Source organism: Tiliqua scincoides, chromosome 1 (genome assembly GCF_035046505.1).
Source record: "Tiliqua scincoides isolate rTilSci1 chromosome 1, rTilSci1.hap2, whole genome shotgun sequence".
NCBI lineage: Eukaryota > Metazoa > Chordata > Lepidosauria > Squamata > Scincidae > Tiliqua > Tiliqua scincoides.
In genome coordinates, this window is record NC_089821.1 from 124275172 (window position 1) to 124300206 (window position 25035).

The following is a 25035-nucleotide window of genomic DNA, read 5'->3' on the forward strand; positions in this document are numbered from 1 at the left end:
TATGGATGTGATTTTTCTTGATTGGGAATAACATCATTTGAGCAGTTATTGCTCAGTGTTTTCAAGCTGTTGTGATTGGCTGTTATTTAATAGTGGCTGTTTTAAAGTAGGTGTTTTAAAACCCAGTTTAATGCAATATGTTTCCAGGCACTGTAATCTGCTTGAAGGGATGGCATATCAAATATAAATATCTTTATTAGAATTCAAAAAAAGGGTAGGAAATTGGCAGATCACACTTGTATGTGCATAAGTGTAGTTAAGAGGGGGAAAGTTTAGGGTTAGGATAATAGTCAATTGACTAAGAATGCTCTTATGTAAGCAGTTAACTATAATTTTAATTACATCATAGTGTCATCTCATAGTAGAAATAGGACTAAGGGCTCCTTTTCTCCAACCTCTTAGGAGTCTGGGTACAGACATGTTAATCGATGCACACTCAGTATTCTCTCCATTTAGAAGTAGGTTCCAAACTTAAAAATTGCCTATTGTCTTGTACAGATGTTCTATGTAAATTGCTTTGTTTAATTTCATTTTAAAAACTGTAATGTTTTACCTATTCTTGGGGCTCCAAGACAGAAGCCATGATGAGTTTTTCAGACCTTTGTTTATCCTTCATACTTGTACAACATGTACATAAATTTATCAAGACATTTGCACCCCACCTTCCCCCGCAACGGGGTGCCCAATGTAGCTGTTCTCTGCCAGCAGCTAATCAATTAACATAATATTAAACACTTGGTTAACTTAAGTTTCTGTAGTTAGCATCTCTTTATGTTATAGTCTGGATAACTATTGCTCAGCATCTGACTATTCTGTTGAGAATGCTTGCGGTGTGATTGACTACCCACATGTTTTCTATGCATTATGAACTAGGTACGGCCACTGTTGGTGAAAATATTCCTTGGTCCCACTAAGAGATTTGCTAGGGGACCATACCTTGGGAGTAATGTTCATTGTATCTCCCTCCAGAATTCAGACTGACCTATTCTTGAGAAAGGAAATATAGGCATGCACAGCTTAACTATGGCGATACGTTCTCCAATCCCTGTTGTTATGCTATTAGGTTATTAAGCAAACATTCAGTCCAATCTAGTGTCTTTGTTGTGTAAACAGACACTCCCTTCCAAACTCTAACTGGCTGCACAGGCTACTGGAGATAGATTGCCCATTCTCTGCATTAAGAGCCTCTTTGTTGTGTAAACAGACATTCTGCTGCAAGCTATAGGAGACCTGACGCCTCACTAAGTGCCTCTTTGTTGTGTGTTGAGTTGTATATATGGTCTGTTGTTAAGCGAATGGTTGTTAAGCGGTGCACACCTATAGTTGATTTTGTTCCTTACAATACCTGTAAATTGCCATTGCAGGAAAATCTGGTCTCTTTTACCTATCCAACATATTTGCTATTTTAGGCTATACAGATATGCCACTGTATTTGGGGGGATCCATTCCAAGGACGCCACAGATATGGAAACTGTGGATATGTAAACCACGGATTTGGGGGATGCCTGTATTGATTATGGTTCTGCGGTCCCCCACATGTTAACATTGTTTAAAAACTTATTGGGGGTGAAGTGTATCTTGCTTTAACAGGTAACTGTAAGCATTTAAGCACAACAGAATCAGACTGCTGGCAGCCTGCATACATGATTAAATTAACTCTGTTGCTAAACAGGAAGCATTTAACTTTTTTGATTGCCTGCTGGAGGCTTTTAAGATGCACTTCCGATTTTCTTGAAAAACCAGAAGTGCCTCTTGGCGGTCTCGGACAGGCTTTCTGAGATGTGGGGAGTCTGCATGTGGCCTCCCTGCACTTCTGAACACCTCTGGATGTGACTTTTGTGTTTTGTTTTCCCCCCACTATATTCAAAGTAAGTGGTGTTGCACAAAGGAAGCTAGGCTGGTGGTATTGAAAATAAATCTATCCATGTTTTTGATGGTTGAGTAGGGACTGAGTAACAGCTAAGTGTCCAAGTTGAAATTTCAAACAGTGGAGGAGCTGGTTAAAATATGTAAAGGAAAAAGAAAGGTTTGAATTGTAGTTTGTGGGGAGAAGAGTTGAAAATCTTGACCAAGGACCCAATCTTATACAACTTTCCATGGCCTATGCAGCCGCAATGCAACCCTGAGATAAAGGAACAAATGTTAACTTGAGAAGACTTCTGTGACTGCCCCCCACCACATGATGTCATTCTCCATTGGCATGACTGCATCAGTGCTGGAAAGTGGGATAGGATTGGGCCCCAAATTTGGGCTGAAGTAGGTGTTGAGGCAACTATAGGATTGCCCCATTTGTCTATATAGTAAAGTTGCACAGGACCTACTTCTTATATACTTAACCCCATTTCCTTGCCATACTTGATACAGTCAGCCTTCTCACCAACTTGCTTTTGGTTTTTGCAACAGAGCTTGAGGAAAAAATAGCAAGGTAAGTTGCAGAAGGAAATAATTTTCCTTCTGTCACCTACCTGAATGCTGCTTTTTGATGTAAAAATATATTCCTTCCCCCTTCCATTTTATAGGCAGGCAGGGCAAGTAGACAACCACATGGTTGCTTGGACATCTAGTTTGACGATTGGGTAAAGCACCAGTCGCAAGCACTGGTAAATAGCATCACAGCAGTACAGTATTTGCTGTATAATGTTATGAAGCATTATTTATGCAATGCAATGTCTTTACTCAGATTAAAGGATTGCTGAAAAGAAAAGCACTATAACTTTTTAGATTAGGATGATTTTGGGACACAAGCAATTCAGGAAAAAGACTTCCTTTGTTTTATTTCTTATGGTTGTTCCATGTCGCCTTCTAAGACCTATCCCAAACTACCACCAATCTTCTCTTTCCTCTTGTTGTTCACTGGCTTTAAAATGGAGACCTGAGGCAAGAAAAGGATTATAAAAGATTTAGATAATACTCACTCTGATCTTAGTTGGCTCCAAGACATTTAAGTTGTGACTTGAAGTGTGTGGAATTGGTTGTTGCACAATTATTAATTACACAGTTGATAAGAGATCTCTTAAGCTTTGGAGTTACATTGGGTAGTTCCTTTAAAACAAGTCTGAACAGTTGAAAATTACAGGCAATGTAAAATGTGCAGCCAATAGGGAAAGTGACAATGTGACTTAGATGAAAATGACAAAGAATTAACAGTTGCTGCTGGCTAAGAAGATGATATTAACTGGTTAACTCTTGGTGTGTGTGTGTCCCTCTTTATTAAACATAAGGTGGCTGGGACACCTCCATTCTTCAACAATTTTCTGATCTATGACTAAATGAGTTGTTATGTTTGCATTTGAGATTTGGATGTACTACCAGACATGGATATTTCAAAAAAGTATTCACCTGATCAATATTGATCAACATTGGTTTGTACTTTAACCTGAACAGCCTTTCACTGAGGCTGTAGTGGTCTTCTGGAATGTGGCTGATGAACATACAGCCTGGAGGCTTTATTGGACAGGTTTAGAGGTCCCTAACGTAGCCTCTACGCAAATTATAGACCACGGATATACCTGTTTTGTGTCTGGGGCACTCGGGTAATTGACTTGAGATGGGGCAGGGATGCTTTCTCCATGATTCCAATAAATACAGAAATGACTTGACTTTTTTTATCCACTCGACTGTCGCTTCACTTTTACTGTTTTCAGTTACGCTGGGCCCTCCTTATCCACAGGCTAGGCATCCGTGAATTTGAATATTCACTGATGCTAAGCCTGTGGCTGGAAGGCCTCAGAAGGCCGGATGTGTTCACACCTCTCAGACATGACTGGAAGTTGTTGGTGTGAACTGGAAATCACTTCCAGTCATGCTCTGGAGGCTTCTGAGGCAACCAGGTGGCCATGTGCAACCTCCACGTAAATGATTGCAAGCCCCCTCAGTATCCATGGGGGAGGGATCCTGAAACAGATTCCCCATGGATACCAGGGGCCCACTATATAACCACATTTCAAATTAAATCCATGTGCTTTCTTCTTTCGCCCGATTTCATCCAACCTATACATTCATCAGTGATCTTATGTTTATGTTTATTTCTGTTTGTTTGGGTTTTGCACATATTTGCATGTGTTACATCATTATTTAAGTTGTTTACCGCCCCAAATAAATTTGCAATCTAAATAAAGCTATGCTTTTAAATGCTATCTATTTTGTTTTAACTTTCATCCATGCTCTAGTCCAGGGGTGTCAAACTCATTTCATACAGTGGGCCAAACAGCATTCATGGAGCCTGCTGAGGCCTGGAAGTGATGTCATTAAGCAGGTCATGACCAGAAATAAGCACTCTTTTGTCATTTAGGAACTCATTAGCTGCAAATGACAGAAGAGAAAATATGCAAATCTTAATATTTTCAAGGTATGGGAGAGCCCAATTATCACGCTGGCTGCCTTTTCTGCAGTGATACCACAGCACAGCAGCTGAGAGCAGCTTATGGTGGTGCTGGGAGAGCCCAAGGGCTGGATAAAGAGCTTTTGCAGGCCTTATAGTTTGACACCCCTTCTCTACTCTCTAACCCAGGGGTGTCCAAACATTTTGGCAGGAGGACCACATCATCTCTCTGACACTGTCAGGAGTTGGGAAAAAAAGAATTAATATACATTTAAAATTTGAATAAATGTACATAAATCAATATTAGAGATGGAACTTATATGAATGAATGAAGATCTTGCAGTCACTCAAGGCCTCTAAAAGGCCTTACACAAAGCAAGGCTGGCCTTTCCTTTGCTGCTGCTGCTGCATCACAGATGTGAAAGGCCTCTTTCGTGAAGCAATGAGTAGTGGAGGGAGCCCTCATCCCACAGCTCACGCGAGAAGTCTAACAGCCACCTTCATGCTGAGAGCAGTTGCGTCGGGCCAGTGCAGGCTCCAGCAAGTCTCCAGAGGGCCAGAGACAGGGACACCAGCGCAGGGCAAAGCAGGCAAAGGTGTGTGTGACTTTTGGTTCCCCCACCCCATTCGCGTTGAGACAAATCCGCAGATAAAAATCCATGGATAAATAGGCTGCAACTGGATATCAGCTCTTATAGAACCACATTTCAAAAAACTAGGAGAGATGGCCTTTTCAGGAGGGGAAAGGCAGGTTGTAAATATTTAATAAATAGTTAGATTTGAGTTGGCTGCTATGGAGTTGGATTCCATTTCTTTTTCACATTTCTAAAACCAACAATTGCCAATTACGTACAGTGGTACCTCGCATAATGAATGCCTCGCGCAGCGAAAAACTCGCAGAACGAAAGTGTTTTGCGATTTTTGGTGACTCGCACAACGAATTTTTATGACCCGTGCTTCGCAAGACAAATTTTTTTGTTTGTTTTGGTTTGTTTTAAGGGGGGGGATCTTCATGCCAGTTTATGCTCACATTCACCCTAAGGAAGGGGGAGGATCGTCATGCCAGTTTATGCAGTTTATGCAGTTCACCCTAAGGAAGGATGATGAGTTCTTGGGGTTCCCTCGTGCAGCAGCAGGTCAGTCAGCATCCCTCCCTCCCTCTCACACACACACTTACGCTCTCTTCACCACCCCTCACTCACTCACTCACAGGGCCAGGCTCCTGTGTGCCTGTCAGGGGTTGCACGTTCTTGCTTCTGCCCGTTTTTGTGCCCCCCGCAAGCCTGGAACATCACAGCCCTCTCTCTTCCCAAGCCTGGAGCATCCCAGCCTCTCTCCCCCCAAGGTTGGAGCATTGCAGCCTCTCTTTCCCCCCACCCCAAGCCTGGAGCATCACAACTTCTCTGCAACACAAACACTTTCCCCCCTCTCTCACACACACAGGCTGCCCCCTTCTCTTACACACACAGATGCTCTGCCCCCCCACACTCACACAGCAGGGGAGGGGTGCCTTCACTCACCTCATCCAGCACCTAAATGTAAGCCCCCCCAGCAACCTGCCATCGCAGCCTCCCCCCCCCCCCGCAAGCCTGATCCCATTCACCCTAATAAGGGGGGGATCTTCATGTCAGTTTATGTAAGTAAGTCCCATTGTGCTTGCTCCCAGGAAAGTGTGCACAGGATTACAGCCTTCAAACTCCCCACTCAGCATCTCCCCCATCGCTCATTCACCCTCTCACTGCCCCATTTCCTTCACGTTCCCCCCCCATGATCAAAAGCAAGCAATTGAGTGCAGCTGCTCTGTCCTCCTCCCCAGCTTAGAGCACAATCCTGTGCGTGTCTCCTCAGAAGTAAGTCCCATTGTGCTTCCTTGTTTCCTTCCATGATCAGGGCAAAAGCAAGCAATTGAGTGTAGCTGCTCTGTCCTCCTCCCCAGCTTAGAGCACAATCCTGTGCGCGTCTCCTCAGAAGTAAGTCCCATTGTGCTTGCTCCCAGGAAAGTGTGCACAGGGTTACAGCCTTCAAGCTCCCCACTCAGCATCCCCCCCCTTTTTGAAATCCTCTGTACAGTATGTATGCCTTTAAAGAGCACTTAATAAACACTTTGTAAACCAAATTTGACTTTGTTCTGATTTTTCTTGCCCATAGGAACGCATTAATTAAATTTCAATGCATTCCTATGGGAAAACACGCTTCGCAAAACAAAAAACTCGCATAACGAAAGGACTCGCGGAACAAATTAATTTCGTTATGCGAGGCACCACTGTATATTCATGTTATGTACTTCAAAATTTTGTGCATCATCTTTCTTTCAAGGATCTCAGGATTCCTTATGATTATGATACATGATTCTCCTATCCTCACAACAGCCCTGTGAAGTTTGTTAGTTTGAGACTGGCACAAGGTCTTCTGGTGAATTTTATGGGTTTGTCAGAATTTGAACTTGGGTTGTCTTAGTCCTGCACTGACACTCGACCTAATAAATACGATTATCATCCGCAGCTGTCTGCATTTTACTGCTTTTGTTATCTCTGTTTTGTGCTTTTTGTATTTTACTGTGTATTTGTGTATTAAATTATTGCTGTTGCTGCCTTGGGCATCCCATTTTCAGGGGAGGAAAGATGGGATTTTTCAAATAAATACTGCAGTTCCTCAGCTCTCTGTTTGGATATTCATTGCTTTTTAAGTCATAGTAGTTAACTCTTTGCTATTAGATTTGGGCTATTAGATTTGCCTGATACATTCTAGCATCATTTGAACCTGTGATGCATTAATATAAAGTGCAGACCTGAAGAAACTAATCTTCCATTCTTTCTTTGAATTTAGTTGGAATCTAGTCCTTTCCTATTTGAATAAAAACTTGGTATTATTTTCACATTTTCTAAACTATTGTTCCAATACTAATTTGTGATTTGGGGGGGGGGGAGGGAATGAAATTATAGTTTTGGAATAGCACAAATTTTCAAAAGAGAAATCCCCCCCGAAAAGAATTAAGGTTCTTATGTGTTTGTACATCCAATTGCATTTTATAAATGGATTATAATTAATTGGTCCTAGCTTATCTAATGTTGAAGTATACACCACTTTTGAAATAACATCCTGAATTTCTCTTGTTTCCATTATATGTGGCCAATGGGTATTATCAGTATTTTCACCCAGAGAATGAGACCTTATGTAATTTCAGTGCATCTTTTACTAAACCAACTTTTGTTGAAAATGCAAACTTCTGACCTCCACAGAGCAAAAGAATACTCTGAAATGGATCGTGTTTAGTTTATTGACTCTAAGCGTCTCATAAGACAAGGTGATGTAAGGGAGTAAATGTTAAGTAGACGAATGAAAGCTCAATTCATTCCTTGTATGTGATAGGAAATTGAATACTTGGTACTTGCTGGACACTGAAGGGTCTTTATCTTTGTCACTTTATGGTTACATGTTTGCCACGAATAATGTGCCTCTCCTAGTACTTTAAAATATCTCTGTGAGAGTGTCAAACTGTAAGTCTGTATTTTTATTTTTCAAGCAAAAGACCTCCTAAGGCTCCTAAACGTTATCCTCCCCCCCCCCCCATGCTTGATTAGTACTTTGGCAGTTTGTCTATTTTGCACGATGAGAATTTTTGAAAATAGTTATTCAAATGTTGTCAGCATTAATTAGGTAATGTAAAAGGGATTTTCATTACATATCCATCAACCAATGTTTGGTGCTATCAAAGTGGTTTTGAATAGTTTCTGGTTACCTATCTAGGCATAAGTGTAGCTGAAATCTAGACCAATTTATATTATTGTACTTGGAGATTGTATGAAATTCCAATCTTCTGGCTGTGCAATCCCTTTACAATCATGAAATTATTCAGTAACTTTGTGGAGAACTGAAATCTCTCTCTTGGCTGAAAACAAGCATCATAGACACATTATCTAGACTGATTTGTATTTTTCATGACTTTGGCAGTTTTCCTGGTTTTGAATTCTAGCTTAGTTTATCTCTAAAAGGCCCATGTAGATCACATGTTATAGTGATCCTAGACATAAAACCTCTGTCTTAAGTGGTGATTTATTGAGTGTTTTGAAACAAAGCTGTAAGTGAGCAGTTTCTAAATATATATTTGCTACATCTCAGTCCATAAAAATGTACAGCTAGCCTCTTATCTTCTGTTGGTGATTACTTAATATGTGAGCATATTCTTTTTTTGGAAGACCTTTTACTGATGGTGTCTGAACCAATAAAAGATACTACCTTGCCTGTATCTTGGATCAGCAAGGCAATGACTGTCATTACCAGGCTGCACAAAACATCTCTCTGTACTTTGATATATTATTGGCTGTCTTCCGTGGGTTCAGTGTTGGCTATTGCATTTACATTTGGTGAGGAAAAATTGGGTCTTTAAGAGATCATAGTCTACTTCAGGGGTATCAGGCATAAGGCATTTGGGCCAGGTATGGGCATGGAAGGTTTTTATCCAACCCATGTGATAATTGAGCTCTCCAAGCACTACCATTTCAGCAATGCTGCTTTTGCTGACACTTTCAGAGGGAGAGACAGAAGGAGATCTCAGGAGGTAAGAAACACTAAAAGGGAAGGGGCAGAATAAGAGGGGTAAGAAATGGATACTTTACTGAGGTGCTGGGAGAACCCAGTTATTCTGTGGGCCACTCTTTCAGCAGTGCTACTTCTCCATGAAGTGATGCCCCAGCAGCACCTCTCAGTTCCTGAATTCAAAAGCAGGGTGGCTGAAAGTGTGGTAATTAGACTCCTATGTGATAATTAGGCTCCCATATCTTGAAAATATGATCAAGATTTGTGCATTTTCTATTCTGTCACAATTAATGAGTTCCTATCTGAGAACCAAATGTTCATTTCTGGCCATCATCTGCTTAATGACATCATTTCATGCTTAATGATGTCACTCCTGGCCCTCAGCAGACACCATGAATGCTATCTTGCCTGCTATAAGAAACAAGTTTAAAACTCCTGATCTAGTTGACAAGGCCAAATGAGCCAACTGCTCTATTTACATTTTTAGTATTTTGTGCTGCTGTTTTTAATTCAAAATCTCTCTTAGTAAATCAGAGTGATAAAACTTGATTTGCGTGTTTGGGACATAGTAAATATTTAAAATTAATGTATATGCCTTATCCCCATTGCTTGTTTTCTGAATCACAGGAAAGTTGTAGAACTGCAGATTTGTTATCTCTTCAGAACTGTTCAACTTGTAAAAAATGGTTTCACACAAGTTGAATATTAGAATATAAAAAAAAACAGCCATTCCCAAATACTGTATATTCTATTGTTGTTAAGCGAGACCATTTGCATCTTGTGGCTCAATGGGTTGTCATGGCTCGCAAAAGAATATAAGGAAACTCATCAGCATTTTAGAAACAGAAGTTTCATAGCGTGGGATTGATAACCTTTAGAAACATTGGAGATGAAATGAGTGTTAAATGTTTAAATGTGAATAAACTGAAATTATTGTTTTTGAGGTTGAGAGTGAAGTTTGAGTCCTTTCAAATCTTTGAGTGAAGAGGTAAAGAATATCAAATTGTCTGATAATATGAAAGGGGCTGGTGTAAGAAATAACAAAACCTATTAGTTTATTTTAAATAATCTAGTTAAGTTTTAAACAAATAGTGGAAAATAAATACCAAATGTATTTAAGGCAGGAGCTAAAAATGAGCTGACCTGAATGTTACCTGCAGTGGTGTGAAATGTCATGTCATTAAAGAAAAAAGTTACCAAAGAAGGGGAATGAACAAAATGATGTATGCATTTTCCAAAAAACGTAGTGTGCTGTCCTCTGGCTTCCAGTTGCTCATATATAGTTATACATTGGAAATTATCTTCTAGTTGAAGCTGGGCATATCTGGCATAATGATCTCTCCGCTTTCCCCATTTGAATTGTTGAACCTGTGTTTATTGAAGTATTACAATTTGAGCAGTTGTTTAACAAGTCCATTCTTGGTCATTAAGGCTCTCAAATTCACATCCTACGTGCCCTGAGAGAAAAGTTAGAAGAAAGAGGAGGAGTGCATTCTCCTTTTCAGTAGAGTTGATATCTTAATTTTGGCACTTCCTGTTTGTGTGAACCTTTACTTGTACATTCAGTTTCTCTCACTTCTTAGGTTGTCTTTTTACCAGATATAATGACTACTGTATAGGACAGAGTCAAGCTCAGCTCTGGGGCATCTCTGTGTTATAAACATGATAGTCTTTCTAGTGAAATAAGTGTTCTATTCTGGAACTGTGTGTGGATGCGGTACATAAGTAAGGTAGGACTACCCGATAGTCTCCATATGTTGAGATGAATGCTGGCTTTGTGGCAATTTTCAACTTTAGCGATTCCTGGACCTTTAACAATTGTATAGGAGAGAGAATTTCAGCAGGTGCAGCTTGTCATCTGTGAGAGTTTGCCCACCCCTGCATTAAAACACTAGTTCAGTTGGTTTTGGGGTCACAATTCACAAGCAGCCCCCCCCCCATTTTTGCCAACCAAAGATTTCCTTGGCTGCAATTCTAGAGCTCCATTGTTTCACTTGCCTTCTTATCCATACAGTAAAAGCTGTTTTCTGCCCCCCCCACAAAGTGTAGATCAATGCTACCAGCTTATACAACGCTTTGCAAGGTTTGCAAAAGAATTGTGGAGATATGGAAAAGAGTTGTTGCTGTGCTAAGTGCAGAAGATACAGCAAGGGTTGTTTCAACAGCTCTTCCCCCCCCCCCCTGTTCTCTGCCAGGCAGCAAAATAATAGGTTTTTTGGAGTCCTGGTAGACTGCTATATGTGGCTTGTGTTCTGTGTCTGGCCTGGTGTGTCACAAGTTTGTGCATTGTAGCATAGGCATGTTCTGATGTTCTTATTTCATCTCCTATCAAACACAATGACTTGTACTTGGCATTGGAAACTGTTTTGTAAATGTCTCCCTATCCTTGTATTCCTCTGGTGTGTGTCATTCTGGTAACGAGTTCGGCATTTTGTGCTTGGAGGCAAGATAAAATTATTAGTGGTAATTTGACTTCCTTGAATAGTCTTCATTGCAAGTTGTGACTTAGGTTTCTCTAAATAAGCAACCCGTGGGTGCCCACTTAGCATTATTTTTTATTCAAGTGACTAGTTTTTAATATACGATTAGGAAAATATTTGCATAGTAATTCCCAAAGCGTTTCTCTTCGCATAAAGGATGTGATAATAAACAACCTTGGAATGATTTGATGTTAAATATAAACTTGGGATGCAGCCCTTGGGCAAATAGCACATGCACATTAATGTGGCTGTTCAATATTCATTTGAGAAGTGCTGAGGCGAATTAAACCAGTGTGCTTTTTCAAATTTCTCTCTTTCTCTTTTTTTTTAAAAAGGCTTGATCAAACCTATAGATACCACTTCAAATTAAAATATAAAATGGTGTGTATCAGGTTCCAGGTAATATTGCCAATCCCATAATTAGAAGTTACTCAGAAGAGTGATCTATGAAATGCTTTTTAACTAAATGACCCCATCCACTTAGGAGTGTGCTGTAAACCATGTAGGATAAGGGTCTAACTAAACATTGGGGATGTGGTGACGGCATCTGGCCTGGACGCCTTTAAAAGGGAATTGGACAAGTTTCTGGAGGAAAAATCCATTACGGGTTACAAGCCATGATGTGTATGCACAACCTCCTGATTTTAGAAATGGGCTATGTCAGAAGGCCAGATGCAAGGGAGGGCACCAGGATGAGGTCTCTTGTTATCTGGTGTGCTCCCTGGGGCATTTGGTGGGCCGCTGTGAGATACAGGAAGCTGGACTAGATGGGTCTATGGCCTGATCCAGTGGGGCTGTTCTTATGTTCTTATGGGGCTAGTGTACTTGGTTTTTATTCAGTAAATATCAGCAAGATCAGGCCTGGGGAGGTAATACTATTTAAACTTCTGCTCCTGTTCGTGCCAATGGATGGGATACAACCGCTGAATAAAAAACAAACATGCTTGACATTATCACTTGCTTAAAGGAACATCTTGTTTGACTTTTGGTTTCTTTTTCAGGCACATTGCTCTTAAACAGACAGTTGCTAGAATTTTAATTTTTTAAAAAAGGGATCTATTTGCGGCCCCAATTGCTGAGTCAATTGCTTGCAACATATGCTGTGCATGGTTCTCCCTCCAGCTTGGAATATTTTCTGTAGACTTCCATGTGGGCATGGGAAAGTCCCCCCTTGTGATGTGTATGTGTCCAATATCAGTACTTTGGATCATTTTAGGTAGGAAGTTTCTGATGAACTAAATGGGTAAAGCAGATTTAAATTCCATAACTTTAATTAAGGGCATATTTTAAGCTTGTGCCTAATTCTCTCCTTCAGATATATGGCACCTAGGTGCTTAACTTTGACTGAATCAAACCCATGGTACTGGAATATAATTCTTTACATTGTATTAATATTAATGTAATTTTTGCATTATATTTGCATTGTATTAGTGATTTGAAAAAGTCCTCATGAAATAGTGAGTAGAAAAGATACGCATGTGTTTTTTCATGTGTTTGCTTGAGAAATAAATGTTCAATTTTTAAAGGTTGTGAATTATGCCCTTGTAAGCTCTTCCTCCCCAAGGCAACATATCCATCAATCCTCTGGAGCAGGCGTGTCCAAACATTTTGGCAGGAGGGCCACATTATCTCTCTGACACAGTGTCAGGGGCTGGGGGGAAAAAGAATTAATTTACATTTCAAATTTTACTTAAATGAGTATATTAGAGATGGAACATATATGAATGAATGAAGGTCTTTCAATAGCTCAAGGCCTATAAAAGGCCTTGCACAAAGCAAAGCTGGCCTTTCCTTCACTGCCACTGCTGCATCACAGATGTGGAACAGCAAGCAGTGGAGGGAGCCCTCGTCCCACAGCTCACATGAGAGGTCAAACAGTCGTTCTCATGCTGAGAGCAGTTATGTCAGGCCAGCACGGGCTGCAGCAAGTCTCCAGAGGGCCAGAGGCTCATTGGAGATTGGAGACTCCCTGTGGGCAGGATTGGGAGTCCCTGAGGGCCGCAAATGGCCCCCGGTCCGGGGTTTGGGCACCCCTGCTCTGGAGGAAAGCCTGTAGGCTAGGAGCTAGCTCAGATGGTTGGTGTGGGATGACTCTACCGCCCAAGGGGCCTCCTCATCCACAGGGATTTCCTGTCTTTGCTCTGTTGCTGAAAGCACAGTGTCTCCCCTGACCTCCCTTCATCACTGTCCCAATGTGCCTTTTGAGCCTAGCAATCTTCCCCATGCCTTCTAGTCCCTCTCACCTTTTGCTTGTCCCTGGTCTCTTGCCCTTTCCCCCTTGTTCTCCTCTGCCTCCTACTCTGGATCTATGGGGCACATTGTCCTGCCTGCTTTTGCTGGGACCCTGAGGCCTAAGATGGCTGCTTCCTCACAGGCTGTATCCTCCCTCTGACACTTCTCAGCAACTGGGATTGTTTCGCTTTGCCCCACATCTCCTTTGGCATTTCCTTCTCCTGCCTCCTTCACAGTGTTGGGAGGGCATGTTGCATGCCTGCCAGCTGGGGGCTGTTCTCCCATGATGCCACCCATGATGGAGTCAACTGTGGCTGGTCTTGCTTGCTTGACTGGGGCTTTTAATGACTTGCTGGAGCCCCTCATGCCCTCCAGGTGAGTCTAGAACAGGACAGTCCTCAATATACTGTTGTACTGAGAAAACCCCACATTTTTTTAGAAGCATACAAATATATACTTTTTGGTAGCTGTGATTGATAGAGAATAAAATTATGGCTTGTAATTGTGTTTATGTGAAATTTTAATCTTAACTTGTTAACTGAAATGTGAAGTCATAAGCAATAATTTTAATTGATTCAGTTAACTCTAAAATGTTCGAATTAGCATTTGTGTATTAATATGTTGTGTAAGTGGATAAGGATCTTAAGCTTTTGATGGCTTGACTTCTCAAGGGCTGCATAAATGGTATTGCAGTGTTCTGGACAATTATTACACAAGTTTAAAGCTATCAACTAACCTTTAATTAAAGATATTTTAAGTTAATCCCTTTATGTAATTCCTTTGCATATTAAAATTTCAGTGCTGAAGAGCTGGTACATGAAATAGGTAAATTAGGCCATTAGAAGCATGGAATGTTTTGCATAGACATAAGTCAAAAGGTCGTCAATCTTGGCATCCTGGACTCCAATCCTGTGCTGTTGAGTGGGAGCTTTGTTAATGATTTCATTGATTGTCAGCCAAAACTACACACAATTAATCCTGAAATGTTCAGGCCTACATGAAATAGGCTTAAAATAATGATTTAAATAGCAAGGCTTGTGTTGTTTCAATTTGTCCTTTGGTTTGAGCCAACAGTGTTTCTTCTGTTCAAACTTCTCCGTTCCAGCTTTTTGGGTGGGGGGTGGATGGGGATGAATAAAATGATTCCCCCTTGCTCAGTTTTGTTCATTTCTTTGGTTGAGATTTGAAGATACCATTAAAGTTACAAGACTTTTGATTAAAATGGAAGGGCCAGTATTTTAGTATTTTGGCTGCTGAGGATAAAATGAATAAACCACATTCATGTGTGCCTGAGCTTGTTGGAGAAGAGGTTGGGGACAAACATGAGATTTAAACAAAGCCTTGTGGCCAAGAAGAGGGTCTTGCTGCCAAGTTTTAAAAAAGCCAACTCCTCTCTCTGCTGGTAGATGGTAGTTGAAAAAACTAGAGTCTTCTCAAGTTCTCCTGCACAAGCCTAGCTGAGAGGAAACAACCCCCCCCCTCTTTTTTACAGACAATTAAGGGATGGAGAGAAGGAGGGGATTCTTTCCCTCATGAGGTCTGAATGTGTTTATGGGTGTGTATCTATTTATGGGTGCGTGCACCACAGGCTGATGGGTTATAGCAAACCCCTGCCTGACTTGAACGCTGATATGCTGTCTTCCATGTGTCAACACGTTTTTCTCTTCTCTCTTCATGCTGCCCCAGCCAGCATACAGACAGCAAATCAGCAGCAAGAATGCTTCCAGGACCTGTGAAGAGGTTTAATTTAATATTTGCCCTTTACCTTTTACCTTCACCTTTCCTTGTCTTTTACCTGTCAGGCAGTCCAAATCTCCTCCCTCCCAATTTCCATTCTAAATGTACACAGCAGAGAAAAAGCAAAGCAAGTGGACAACTGTTTTCATAGAAAGCCTAAATTAACTGAGTAGCAAGATTTTTCTTGTGGCTGTGATTGTGTGAATTTAATTCTGTTCTACTTGAGAAGTGAGCTCTCTGCAGCAAAGCTTTCCACCACAGCAAGGGAGAAAAACCCCAGATTTTGCACGAAGTCCCATTGTGGTCTTTCTTTAAGACTGGTTAAAGAAAAGGAAGTAGATGTAAGCCCTCCAAAGAATCAAGGTGCTTTGAAGGCCTGGACTGGCACAAAATCCTGAAGTGAACTTTGGTGGAGGGAAAAATTGCATTCTCTATTTGTTATAGGCATGTTGATGAGAAACCAGATTCTGAATGTGCTGTGGCACAAATGAAACATTGTATCTTGAGGTGCTTTGTAAAGAAAAAAAAGTAAGCCTACCTATCGCAGGGGAGGAGAGAAAGCAGTACAGTATGTTAATTGTGAAAAGCTGCTGGGTGAGAGTTGGGGGGGATCAGGACTTCAGTTTGATTGTGAAGAGGCTTGTGGAGAAGCATTGACACCTGTTCCATAAACCTTTCTCCATAATTCGGTGTGGGCAGGGCCAAGTTGCATTATCAGTGGAAAGGGAAGGCCCCACTTCATGTCCTCAGAATCACTGAAATGAATCAAATTACTGGACCTTGCCTGTGTGCGTTGGGAGATGGTTTGGATCATGGAGGTTTCAGGGGCATTGGAGGATGCATTGATGATTGTTGGTAAGCTTGAAAAGCTTTGCCAGTATGCAAAAGAGAATGTTTGTGAACTGGTGAATGTGATTATTATAAATACAGGGTTAATAGTGAAAATTGAGGTAACCTGAGGAGACCCTACTCTGGATTCCTTCTGTCAGCCATGAGGAGGCTGGTGGAGACTTGGGGCAGAGTTTTTTTCTGTAGCAGCACCCAGTTTGTGCATTTCCCTCCCAATTCCTTACTGCCTTTTGAAGCGTTGTACGAACCTCTACCTGTTGCTGAGCGTATGACTTGGCGTAAGCGTTTTGGGGATTGTGTTTTGCTGTGATCTGAAATTGCTATTGATTTCTGTTTTCTTTAGTGTATTGTTTAGTTCTGCTGCACACTGCCTTGAATACATGCAGTTTAAAAAATACTCCAAATCCAGGTGCGCGTCACTTAACAACCATTTGCTTAACAACAGACTGCGTATACGGCATTGGTCAAAGTACAGTAAAGTTGCTCTTAATGAGGCAATCGCGTCTCCCATAGTCTGCAACAGTGTCTATTTATACCACAGAGACACTGTTCTTTCTTTTATAACTTGAAACTACAACAGAGAGGCGCTTAATGAAAAGGGAAGGCAATCTATCTCCAGTCGCCTGTGGAGCCAGCTAGTGTTTGGCAGGAAGTGTCTGTTTACACAACAAAGACACTAGACTGGACTGAATGTTCACTTAATGACTAATTTTATATCAATGGGGATCGGAAGTGGTGCACACCTGTAGTTTGTGAATCTGGTGCATGCCATCTTACCTTTTCTAACAAAATTTGTAATGTGGTGGTCGCTGCTGTTATGGATAGTATCTAATGTCTGTGTTGACGGCTCACTGTAGTTACGATTATATTTTTTCCTGTATTTAAAAGGTACTATATGAAGCATTTTGAAAATCCTGGAAAACAAGTTTTCCAGTGATGAAATGTAACCGAAATAAAATAAATGCAGTTTGTGTGTTACCATTGTGTATAGCAAAAGGGTGATGAGTATGAGGAAAATACTTCCATGTTCCTGACAATGTACTAGTTGTACAAGCTTTTAATAGCAAACTAGTAGTTTAGCTTCATATTGACATGTTAATGTTAGTAAAAATTGAATGACACACAAGAGTCTTAGCCCAGCTGTTTCTAAAAAGTGAAATAATTTGATATGGTGTATTATAGAAGGAAGGAAGCATGCTGTTGTTGTTTGGTTTAATAAAATATTATTGAGTTTAGTAAACATTGGTTAAAACTAGTCAAGTTTACAACTTTTATAAAAAGTGAAAAATGCTTGAATAAACTGTTTGTTTTCTTAGTGAAGGTTCGTGTGTAATGGATAGGTATAACATAAAAAAAAAGTTGCCGGGTAATAGTGAAATGATGACTAGAATGCAACAGTATGAAAAGATTCACTCTTGGAAAGTGTTTGTATCATAGACATTATACTTTGCTTGAGTTATTTTCTGGAATGCCAACCAAAAATCAAGGTGCAGTTAATTTGGAGCCGTTATGTTATTTAGTTGTAATGTCAAGTTATTTGTGCTAAACAAATTGATCTAAAGTGGTGGTTTTGGAATGACACCTGGAAACCTTTAGGGCTAACATTGGCGATCTTTCATGTTTAGCTACTGGTGAGTATTAGATTACAGTATTACCTCTAGTTTCAGTATGTTTGTGAGTTTTACTAATTTTTAAGTTTACTACTACTACTACTACTACTACTACTACTGAAATCTTCTGTGAATAGAAGGCATTTCCATTCATGCAAGGGTAAGTGATAATTTCCAATCTCCCCAGAATCCTCAGTTTCCCACAGAACACTGTTCTGGAATACACACACCCTAGGCCCCCCCCCTCCAGATTTTTCTAGGAGTGCAAAGGCTATCAGGCCAAGGAGAGGGCAGGGAAACTTGTTTTCATGTATGCCCTTCAACTTATGCCCCTTAGGATACAACCTCTAGTTCTCTTTGAAGCCCTGCTACTCAGTTAAAATGTAGCGTCTGTAATGTTGGATTACTGGGAAGATGCACTGGATATATTTAAGCCACCTGTGTTAAAAAGATTTGGGAATATTTGGCTATATTCAGATGCAACAGCGATCACAGGTTGATATAGCAAGCAAGCTCAAACTCATGGACTTGTCCTTTTACTTTCTATATGTGAAGTGGAAAGGGAGTTAGTGACAACCTGGCTTCGAATGAATTAACAAACTGTGGGTTGCCACAAACCTGGAACAGAATTTTTTAACTGCCTCTTTACACGCAAGGAGAGGTGGAGGAGCATTTCTGTGAGCTTGAGACTGCTCGTTCTTATAATGGCTATGGATTGGTAGGCTGTGTTGTGCCTGAATGCAGCCTCTGTTTTGACATTTAAAAACAGCTTGTAGTTTCACTTGTGAGGCTTAAATAGGATGAAATATTCTGGTAAAAAATCAGTTTGTCCCGATGTTACAAGGATAACTTTAACTTTCTAGATCCATAGTCTGTTATGGCAAGGAAGTAGTGCGGTCTTGTATCATCCTTTGTCCATTCTGTCTGGCAGAAAATGTGATCGTGTAGCACAGTGGTTCCTAAGCTGTGGGTTGTGAGCTGATTTTTGGTGCGTTGCAGTCAGCACCAGTGGTGCTAAAAGTAAAGTTGCGGACTGGTGCCAGCTGTGGTGCTGAAAGATATTTTAAGGTGCTACTTGGCAGCTGCAAGGCATTTTGGGGCGCTATCTGGCCACTGTGACCCACAAAGTGGATTGTGTAGCTAAAACGGTTCAGAAACATTGATGTAGCAAATAAGATGTTTGTCTTTACCCATCTTGGAAAACAATTGCATACTTTTAAAACTCATTTCTACCCAGCCCACAGGCTGATCCCTGTTGTGTCTATGCAACGTTGGGTAGAAATGCCAGAAAAGTGAAAGCCTGTCCATGATGGGGTGTGGAAGGTGGTCCCAGGGCCTAAACCTTGGAAAGGTCTTTCTCTTTTACGCATGCTTTTGACAGCACAGTGGTGGCTATATGTCAAAAGCACTTAAAAGAAGATACTCAGTTGAAGTAGAAGCCCCGTGATCCCATATCAGTTGAACTTGAGCTGTGGTAACTGTGCAGTTTAACAAGATTGCTAAGCCCAAGGTAGCAAGGCAGAAACTTTCAATGCTATGGGGCTCTTATTTTGTGCTGTAGTAGCAACATTCCATTGTTGTCGTGGGTGAGAGGAGAGAAAAGAAAAGAGTGCTTATATTTTGCAGAACTCCTGGGGCACAAAGAGTCTCTGTGCAAGGCCTACCTGATGCTCTGCTATGTGTTTCCTCTTGGTGAAGGACCACCCAGAAGTCAAGAGTGGGTGTTCCTCAAGTGCATTGCTTTAATGTTTTTTCCCTCTCACATGGTGGATGTTTCTAAATTTATGCATGGTGTGTAAAATTTTTAAAAAAGGACAGACTATTCTTTCTACCTGTCCTATAAAACTTGTTGCCACCTAATGAAATAAATTGGCAGAAGATTCAGAACAGACGAATGCTTTAGTGCACAGCTACCGTAGAAATTCATTCCGGCAAGGCAATGGCTGTTAGTTTAGATTACTTTTGAAATGGGCTTCATAAATTTAGGGAGGAAAGATAGTGGATACTGGGTTAATGGGACCCCTATCTTTAAGAGAAGTGAGCATGGCATGTTCCTTGCATGCCCAAAGGCATCAAAAGGCAGGGGAAGATGCAAAAATAGATGAACCTTGGCTCTAAATGAACAGGATCTCTCTTTTCTGATATCTCCACAGTAGAAAATGACAGCCACTCACTGATGTGGAAATTAAGGTTTGTACTAGTTGTTCACCTCATGAACCCAAGGAGAAGATTCTTTCCCTTCCTCAGTTGAAACCTGTTTACTTTCACTGGGAACCATCAGTGATAGAATCCACTCCTATCTGGGCTCTCTTTTTGATGATGCTAGTGTATGACAAAGAAGTGGAACTTCAGAACTGTCTTCCTTATATAAAATTATTAACAAACCTTTCCAAATGTGGTTGTTAGTACATTGAACTAGTTGTCATGTTTATGTGCCTTTTTGACAGGCCTTTCCTCTGAGTTTCCAGTTAGGAGAATAGCCACGTATATTGCTAATACATGCAGTGGAACTTCAAAATAACATTAATATTGAAAATCTGAAGCTGGGAATTGAAATGGAAAAGTTTATCATTCACTGTTACTGTCTGCTAAGACTTGGCTTTCTAGATTTCTTTATAGTTCTTTATAGCACCACCTTATATAAAGATCAAACTCTAGAGCGGTGTTTCTCAAACTTTGAGGGAACTTTACTCCCTCAGTAAGTTCTTGCAGGGGAGGGGCTAGGGCAGCGATGCGATCTCCAGGATCACGTCGCTACGGGGGGCGAGAGGGTGTGTGCTTTGCACTTATTTCAAGAAGGCAGGGCTGCAGCAGGCGAAAAGCACTTCCTTTTTGCAGGAGATGCTTTGCGACCACTTTTAGTGGAAGTTCCAAGCCTTGGGGAGTGCTGCACAGGGCTTTCCGCACCTCCTGCAGCTTGCTACAGCCCTGCCTTCTTGAAGTAAGTGCGAAGCACCCCCTAGACCTCCTTTAACCTCCCTCCCCTTTCCCCACTCCTTAAAGGGAACATCTGCTGTAGAGAAACTTGCAACACAATCCCATGCCTCTCTATCTGGAATTAAGTCTCATTGTATTCAGTGGGGCTTACTCTCAGGAAAGTGTATCGGATTTCAGACTTAGGCACATGCATTCTCTGTAATATGTGCACCAAGACTTCTGATATATTTGTCTTGATTGCAACTTTTAACACCATGCTAGAGGTTGGTTTGGAATATTTCTTAAGGGTGATTTGTGGTGGGATTGTTAAGAAGAAAGGAGAACTGCCATGTGAATCTTGTGTATATAAGCCTATATAAAAAGAAGCAAGGTTATTGCTCATCTTTTGTTTAATGGATCAGATGGAATAGGAATCTTGCATAATATCCTGACGTAAGGGGGAAAGATGGGGAATACTGGTTTTTTTTAAAAATTGAATTAAAGAAAATGTCACAAACTGTCCATAAACTACTGTGACAGTATTTTTGTTTAATTCCCATCAATGGAATCAAAGGCTCAGAGTTTTCCAAAGATATTTAAATTTTGCATCTCAAAGAGAAGAGAGCTCACAGTTGAGTTTTCACATTTTCATAATGTTTTGGTTCTTCCTCTACAGATTTATATACGTAGCTTCCATTCCATTCCATTCCATTCCAAGCTGTACAGATTTATATAGCTTCAGGCAAAAGCCATGCTTTTCACATGCAGACTAACTGAGAGGTTCGGAACCAGTGGCCTACTTGGATTAGTGGACTGCAGTTTTCAGATGCAATAGGGTTAAAGGAAAAATGCTAGTCACAATGTTGAATTTGCTCTTCATATCAAGAACACAAGTACTGCGGCTGCGCAGTTTTTCACTGAGGTTTGACAGGCCTCAGTAATAGGATTGAAATAGGATTGTTGTCCAACAACTGTATGTTGTTCAGAATGAGGGAGAAGTCCCCACCCAAACAAAAATGGAAAAAATGAGACATCAGCGCTGCTTTTGAGAACCTCTGTTATTTATCCTGATGCTGCTACCATCATGCTTTCTGTTCATGCACACCCACTGTCCTTGAGGCCCAGCCCAAACTGAACTGGTGCCCAGAAGTGATGGTTGAGGACAGGGAAATGGAGGTGGTGGTGACCATTTTCCTAGCTGCAAGATGGAGCTGCAGAAAGGCAGGCGGGGGTGTGGACGGGGGTGGAGAGGAGGCATTCTGGGAAGGGGGGAGGCATGCCGGGGGGGTGGGCGGAAGGCGTGCCTGGGGGAGGGAGGGAGGAGGATCTGCGGAGCTCGGCTCCGCAGGATCCAGGGCGCTCGTGGAGGGCTGCGCACCGTACATGAGCGCCTTTTCCTGTAAAGTGAGTAGCCCCATTGCGGGGCTGCTTATATTACTCGGGGGAAGGGGACGAACATCCCTTTCTCCCAAGGCGCCTTCTGCGGTAGTGCGGGAGGCACTGGATTTGGTGGCAGCCCTTTTTGGTGGGCTGCCCGTCTCCAGCTGTAGTGATATGGTCTTCAGCAGCAACACAGAAGGAGGGGAGAAACCCCAGAAGAGAGGAAGTTATCACACATTTCCTACTGTTATGCTCCAATATGGTTATGGAACCATATTGAAAATGCAAAACAAATGATTGTTTTGCATTTCTTTCAGTAAGCATGTATTAATGCTTGTGTGTGCAGTGCTTAATGTTCTCAATTTTTTATTTATATAAGAGCAAAAGTTTCATTTCAGTTGAGAAAAATTAAATGTTAAACCCATCGTGGAAGGGTATAGTAATAGTTTTTCTGCATTGCTTTTACTTGCAATACTAAATGCAAGTAATTTACTACATTTGCATTTATTTACTACAATTACTTTGAGACTTGCTACTTAGTTCTAAATTTATTTAGTTAAATATATAGATTTCTAAATTACGTATGTTTAATGTTTTATAAACGTGCTAAAAATTGCAGTGAAACATTAATACAAAACTGAAATGAATTTAAAAAATAGTTCATGAAGTTACAGCAATTGAATATAAATGTCCATAGCATTGCTTATCAAGTTCAGATGCCCTATGTCCATATAAGATACCTTTTTAAATAGCAGTATTGAATAAACTCATTTGTTAATAAAATATGCTTAATTTGAATTATATTTATATAAATATATATATATTTTATATTTTGTTATTGTTGCCTGAATTATGCTAAAAAGATAACTAATGAGAAAATATACTTGTGTTTCACTTGCAGGATCCTTCTTATTGGGTGAATATCCACCATCTGGAGTACACAGATGGGGGAATCCTGGACCCAGATGACATACTGGCAGATGTTGTGGAAGACAAAGATAAGGTTGATGGAGAATATTGCTTTATTTTTAACTAGACTAGAAATTGTCAGATTGAATTAAAGTCTAATGTGACTGTGTTGTAACCTTATATAACTTAATAGCTGTATGACAGTAATATGGGGTTAAACACCTCAGACAATTAGACATATCGACTAGCTTTTATTGCGGCACAATATTGCTGCACAATAACGTAGACGAGAACATGCAGCTGAAACATTATTACTTCGTGAATGAAAAAAGATAAATCTTTAAAGCTCTTTTTCTGTTTTGAAGAAAGGAGTAACTGCTACTGAGGTCAAGTATTGATTTTAAATATTGTATTGATCTGGTACTACTTGTTTTGACTCCTCGAAGGTAGCTGTGTTGCTTTTGTGTATGTCAAATATTAGAATTAAGAAAATCAGACGTACCAAAGTCTTAACTGCTCCACAGTTTGAAACCACTGATTTATGTGTCTCTGATTAACAGACACCTGTGCCTTTCCAATACCGAGAATTCGTTGGCCCCTTTTCTTTCTCTTTTAGTTGTACTCCACCTTTCAGATACATTTGGCTCTCAAAGTCGCTTATAATTAACAATTTACACAAAGATACAATTGTATGTAATATGTAACAATTACATGTAACATAAGTATTATGTTACTATACAATAAATATCAAAGAAAATCAAATCAAATATTATATTGGGTTAAAAATTAGCCAGCAGCAGTCAACCACAACAGTACAGGATAAGAACACTGACTGACTGACTAAAGTCGCCAATAGAACCAGCAAACATAGATATACATTTAGCTGAAGTGAGAAAGCTTTTTTGGAAGTAGAACATCTTTAGACCTCGTTCGAAGGCTTCTGAGTAGGAAACAGTTCTTTAATCAAAGGGCAGGGAGTTCCATAGGACAGGGATCACTACCAAGAAGGCACTATTTCTAGCCACCACCCTCATCACTGACAGCAAATGAAAAAGGGTCCTCTCTGACTGAAGAGGTTGGGTCGGATTGGACAGAAGAAGGCGGTTGCCAAATATATTGATCCCAAGCTGTATAGGGCTTTAGAGATTAAGGCCAGTGCTTTGAATTGGGCCCAGAAATGAAGTGGCAGGAATGGCAACCACTGAAGCAGCAGTCTCAGAGTTGAACTGCCACCCTCCAGCGACCACACAGCCTTCTGCAGTAATAGCAGTTTCTGAACAGTCTTCAAGGGCAGCTCCATGTAGAGCATGGTACTGTAGTCTAATCTCTGTCACCATGTCATGGATCACTGTCCCCATAGCCAGCTGGTGCACTAGTTGAAGTGAGGCTAATGCCCCCTGGCTACAGCAGACACCTGAGCAGCTGTGAATCCAGGAGAACTCTCAAACTGCACACCTGCTCCTTCAGAGGGAGTGTAACCCCTTTCAGAGCAGGACACTAATCCAGTGCAATTCATCGTAGATTTCCTAACCAGGAGGACCTCTATCTTGCGTGACAGAGGTCTGCCTCTTGCCTGACACTTAATCTGTTTGTTAGCTTTCATACAGATCTCAGGCCGTGCTCCAGGACCTGATATCTGCCACCCTGATATCTGGTAGAAAGGAGGGATTGAACTGAGTGTCTTCAGCATTAGCTACTGTTAATTAGTTAAAACCTATCATGTGGGACTTCTGAACTGATGTCTTACTTGTATAATATTTCCATCATTTGATTAATCTGATTTTGAGGCTTTTTAAAATTAAAATATAAAGAATAATTCTTAGAATAAACTATGGGGGATTATAAGATTTACTGTCTTTTGAAGTACTTAGGAAGTACTGTTGAAGTACTGCTTGGTATGTGGAGTATACTGGGAACACTTTCAGTGTTGGTTCACTTAAAATGATTCTAATAACACTTGACTGTATATTTATTCTCCGAGTGCTATATTCTAGGAAACAGGCTGAGAAACAGTGTTGATATTTCCATTCCAGGCAATGGTAAGATCTAATGCTGATCTAAAGCA

At 40.8% G+C, this 25035-nt stretch overlaps 1 protein-coding gene across 2 annotated transcripts in view; it reads left to right on the top strand.

The window, feature by feature from the left end:
* Positions 1-25035, top strand: part of PARD3B (par-3 family cell polarity regulator beta) — a 540299-nt gene that overhangs the window by 16395 nt on the left and 498869 nt on the right. For both annotated transcript variants that reach the window (XM_066623090.1, XM_066623172.1), the window contains one exon: positions 22963-23064. In XM_066623090.1, coding sequence (XP_066479187.1) covers positions 22963-23064 — 102 coding nt within the window. The remainder of the gene's footprint in view (positions 1-22962; positions 23065-25035) is intronic.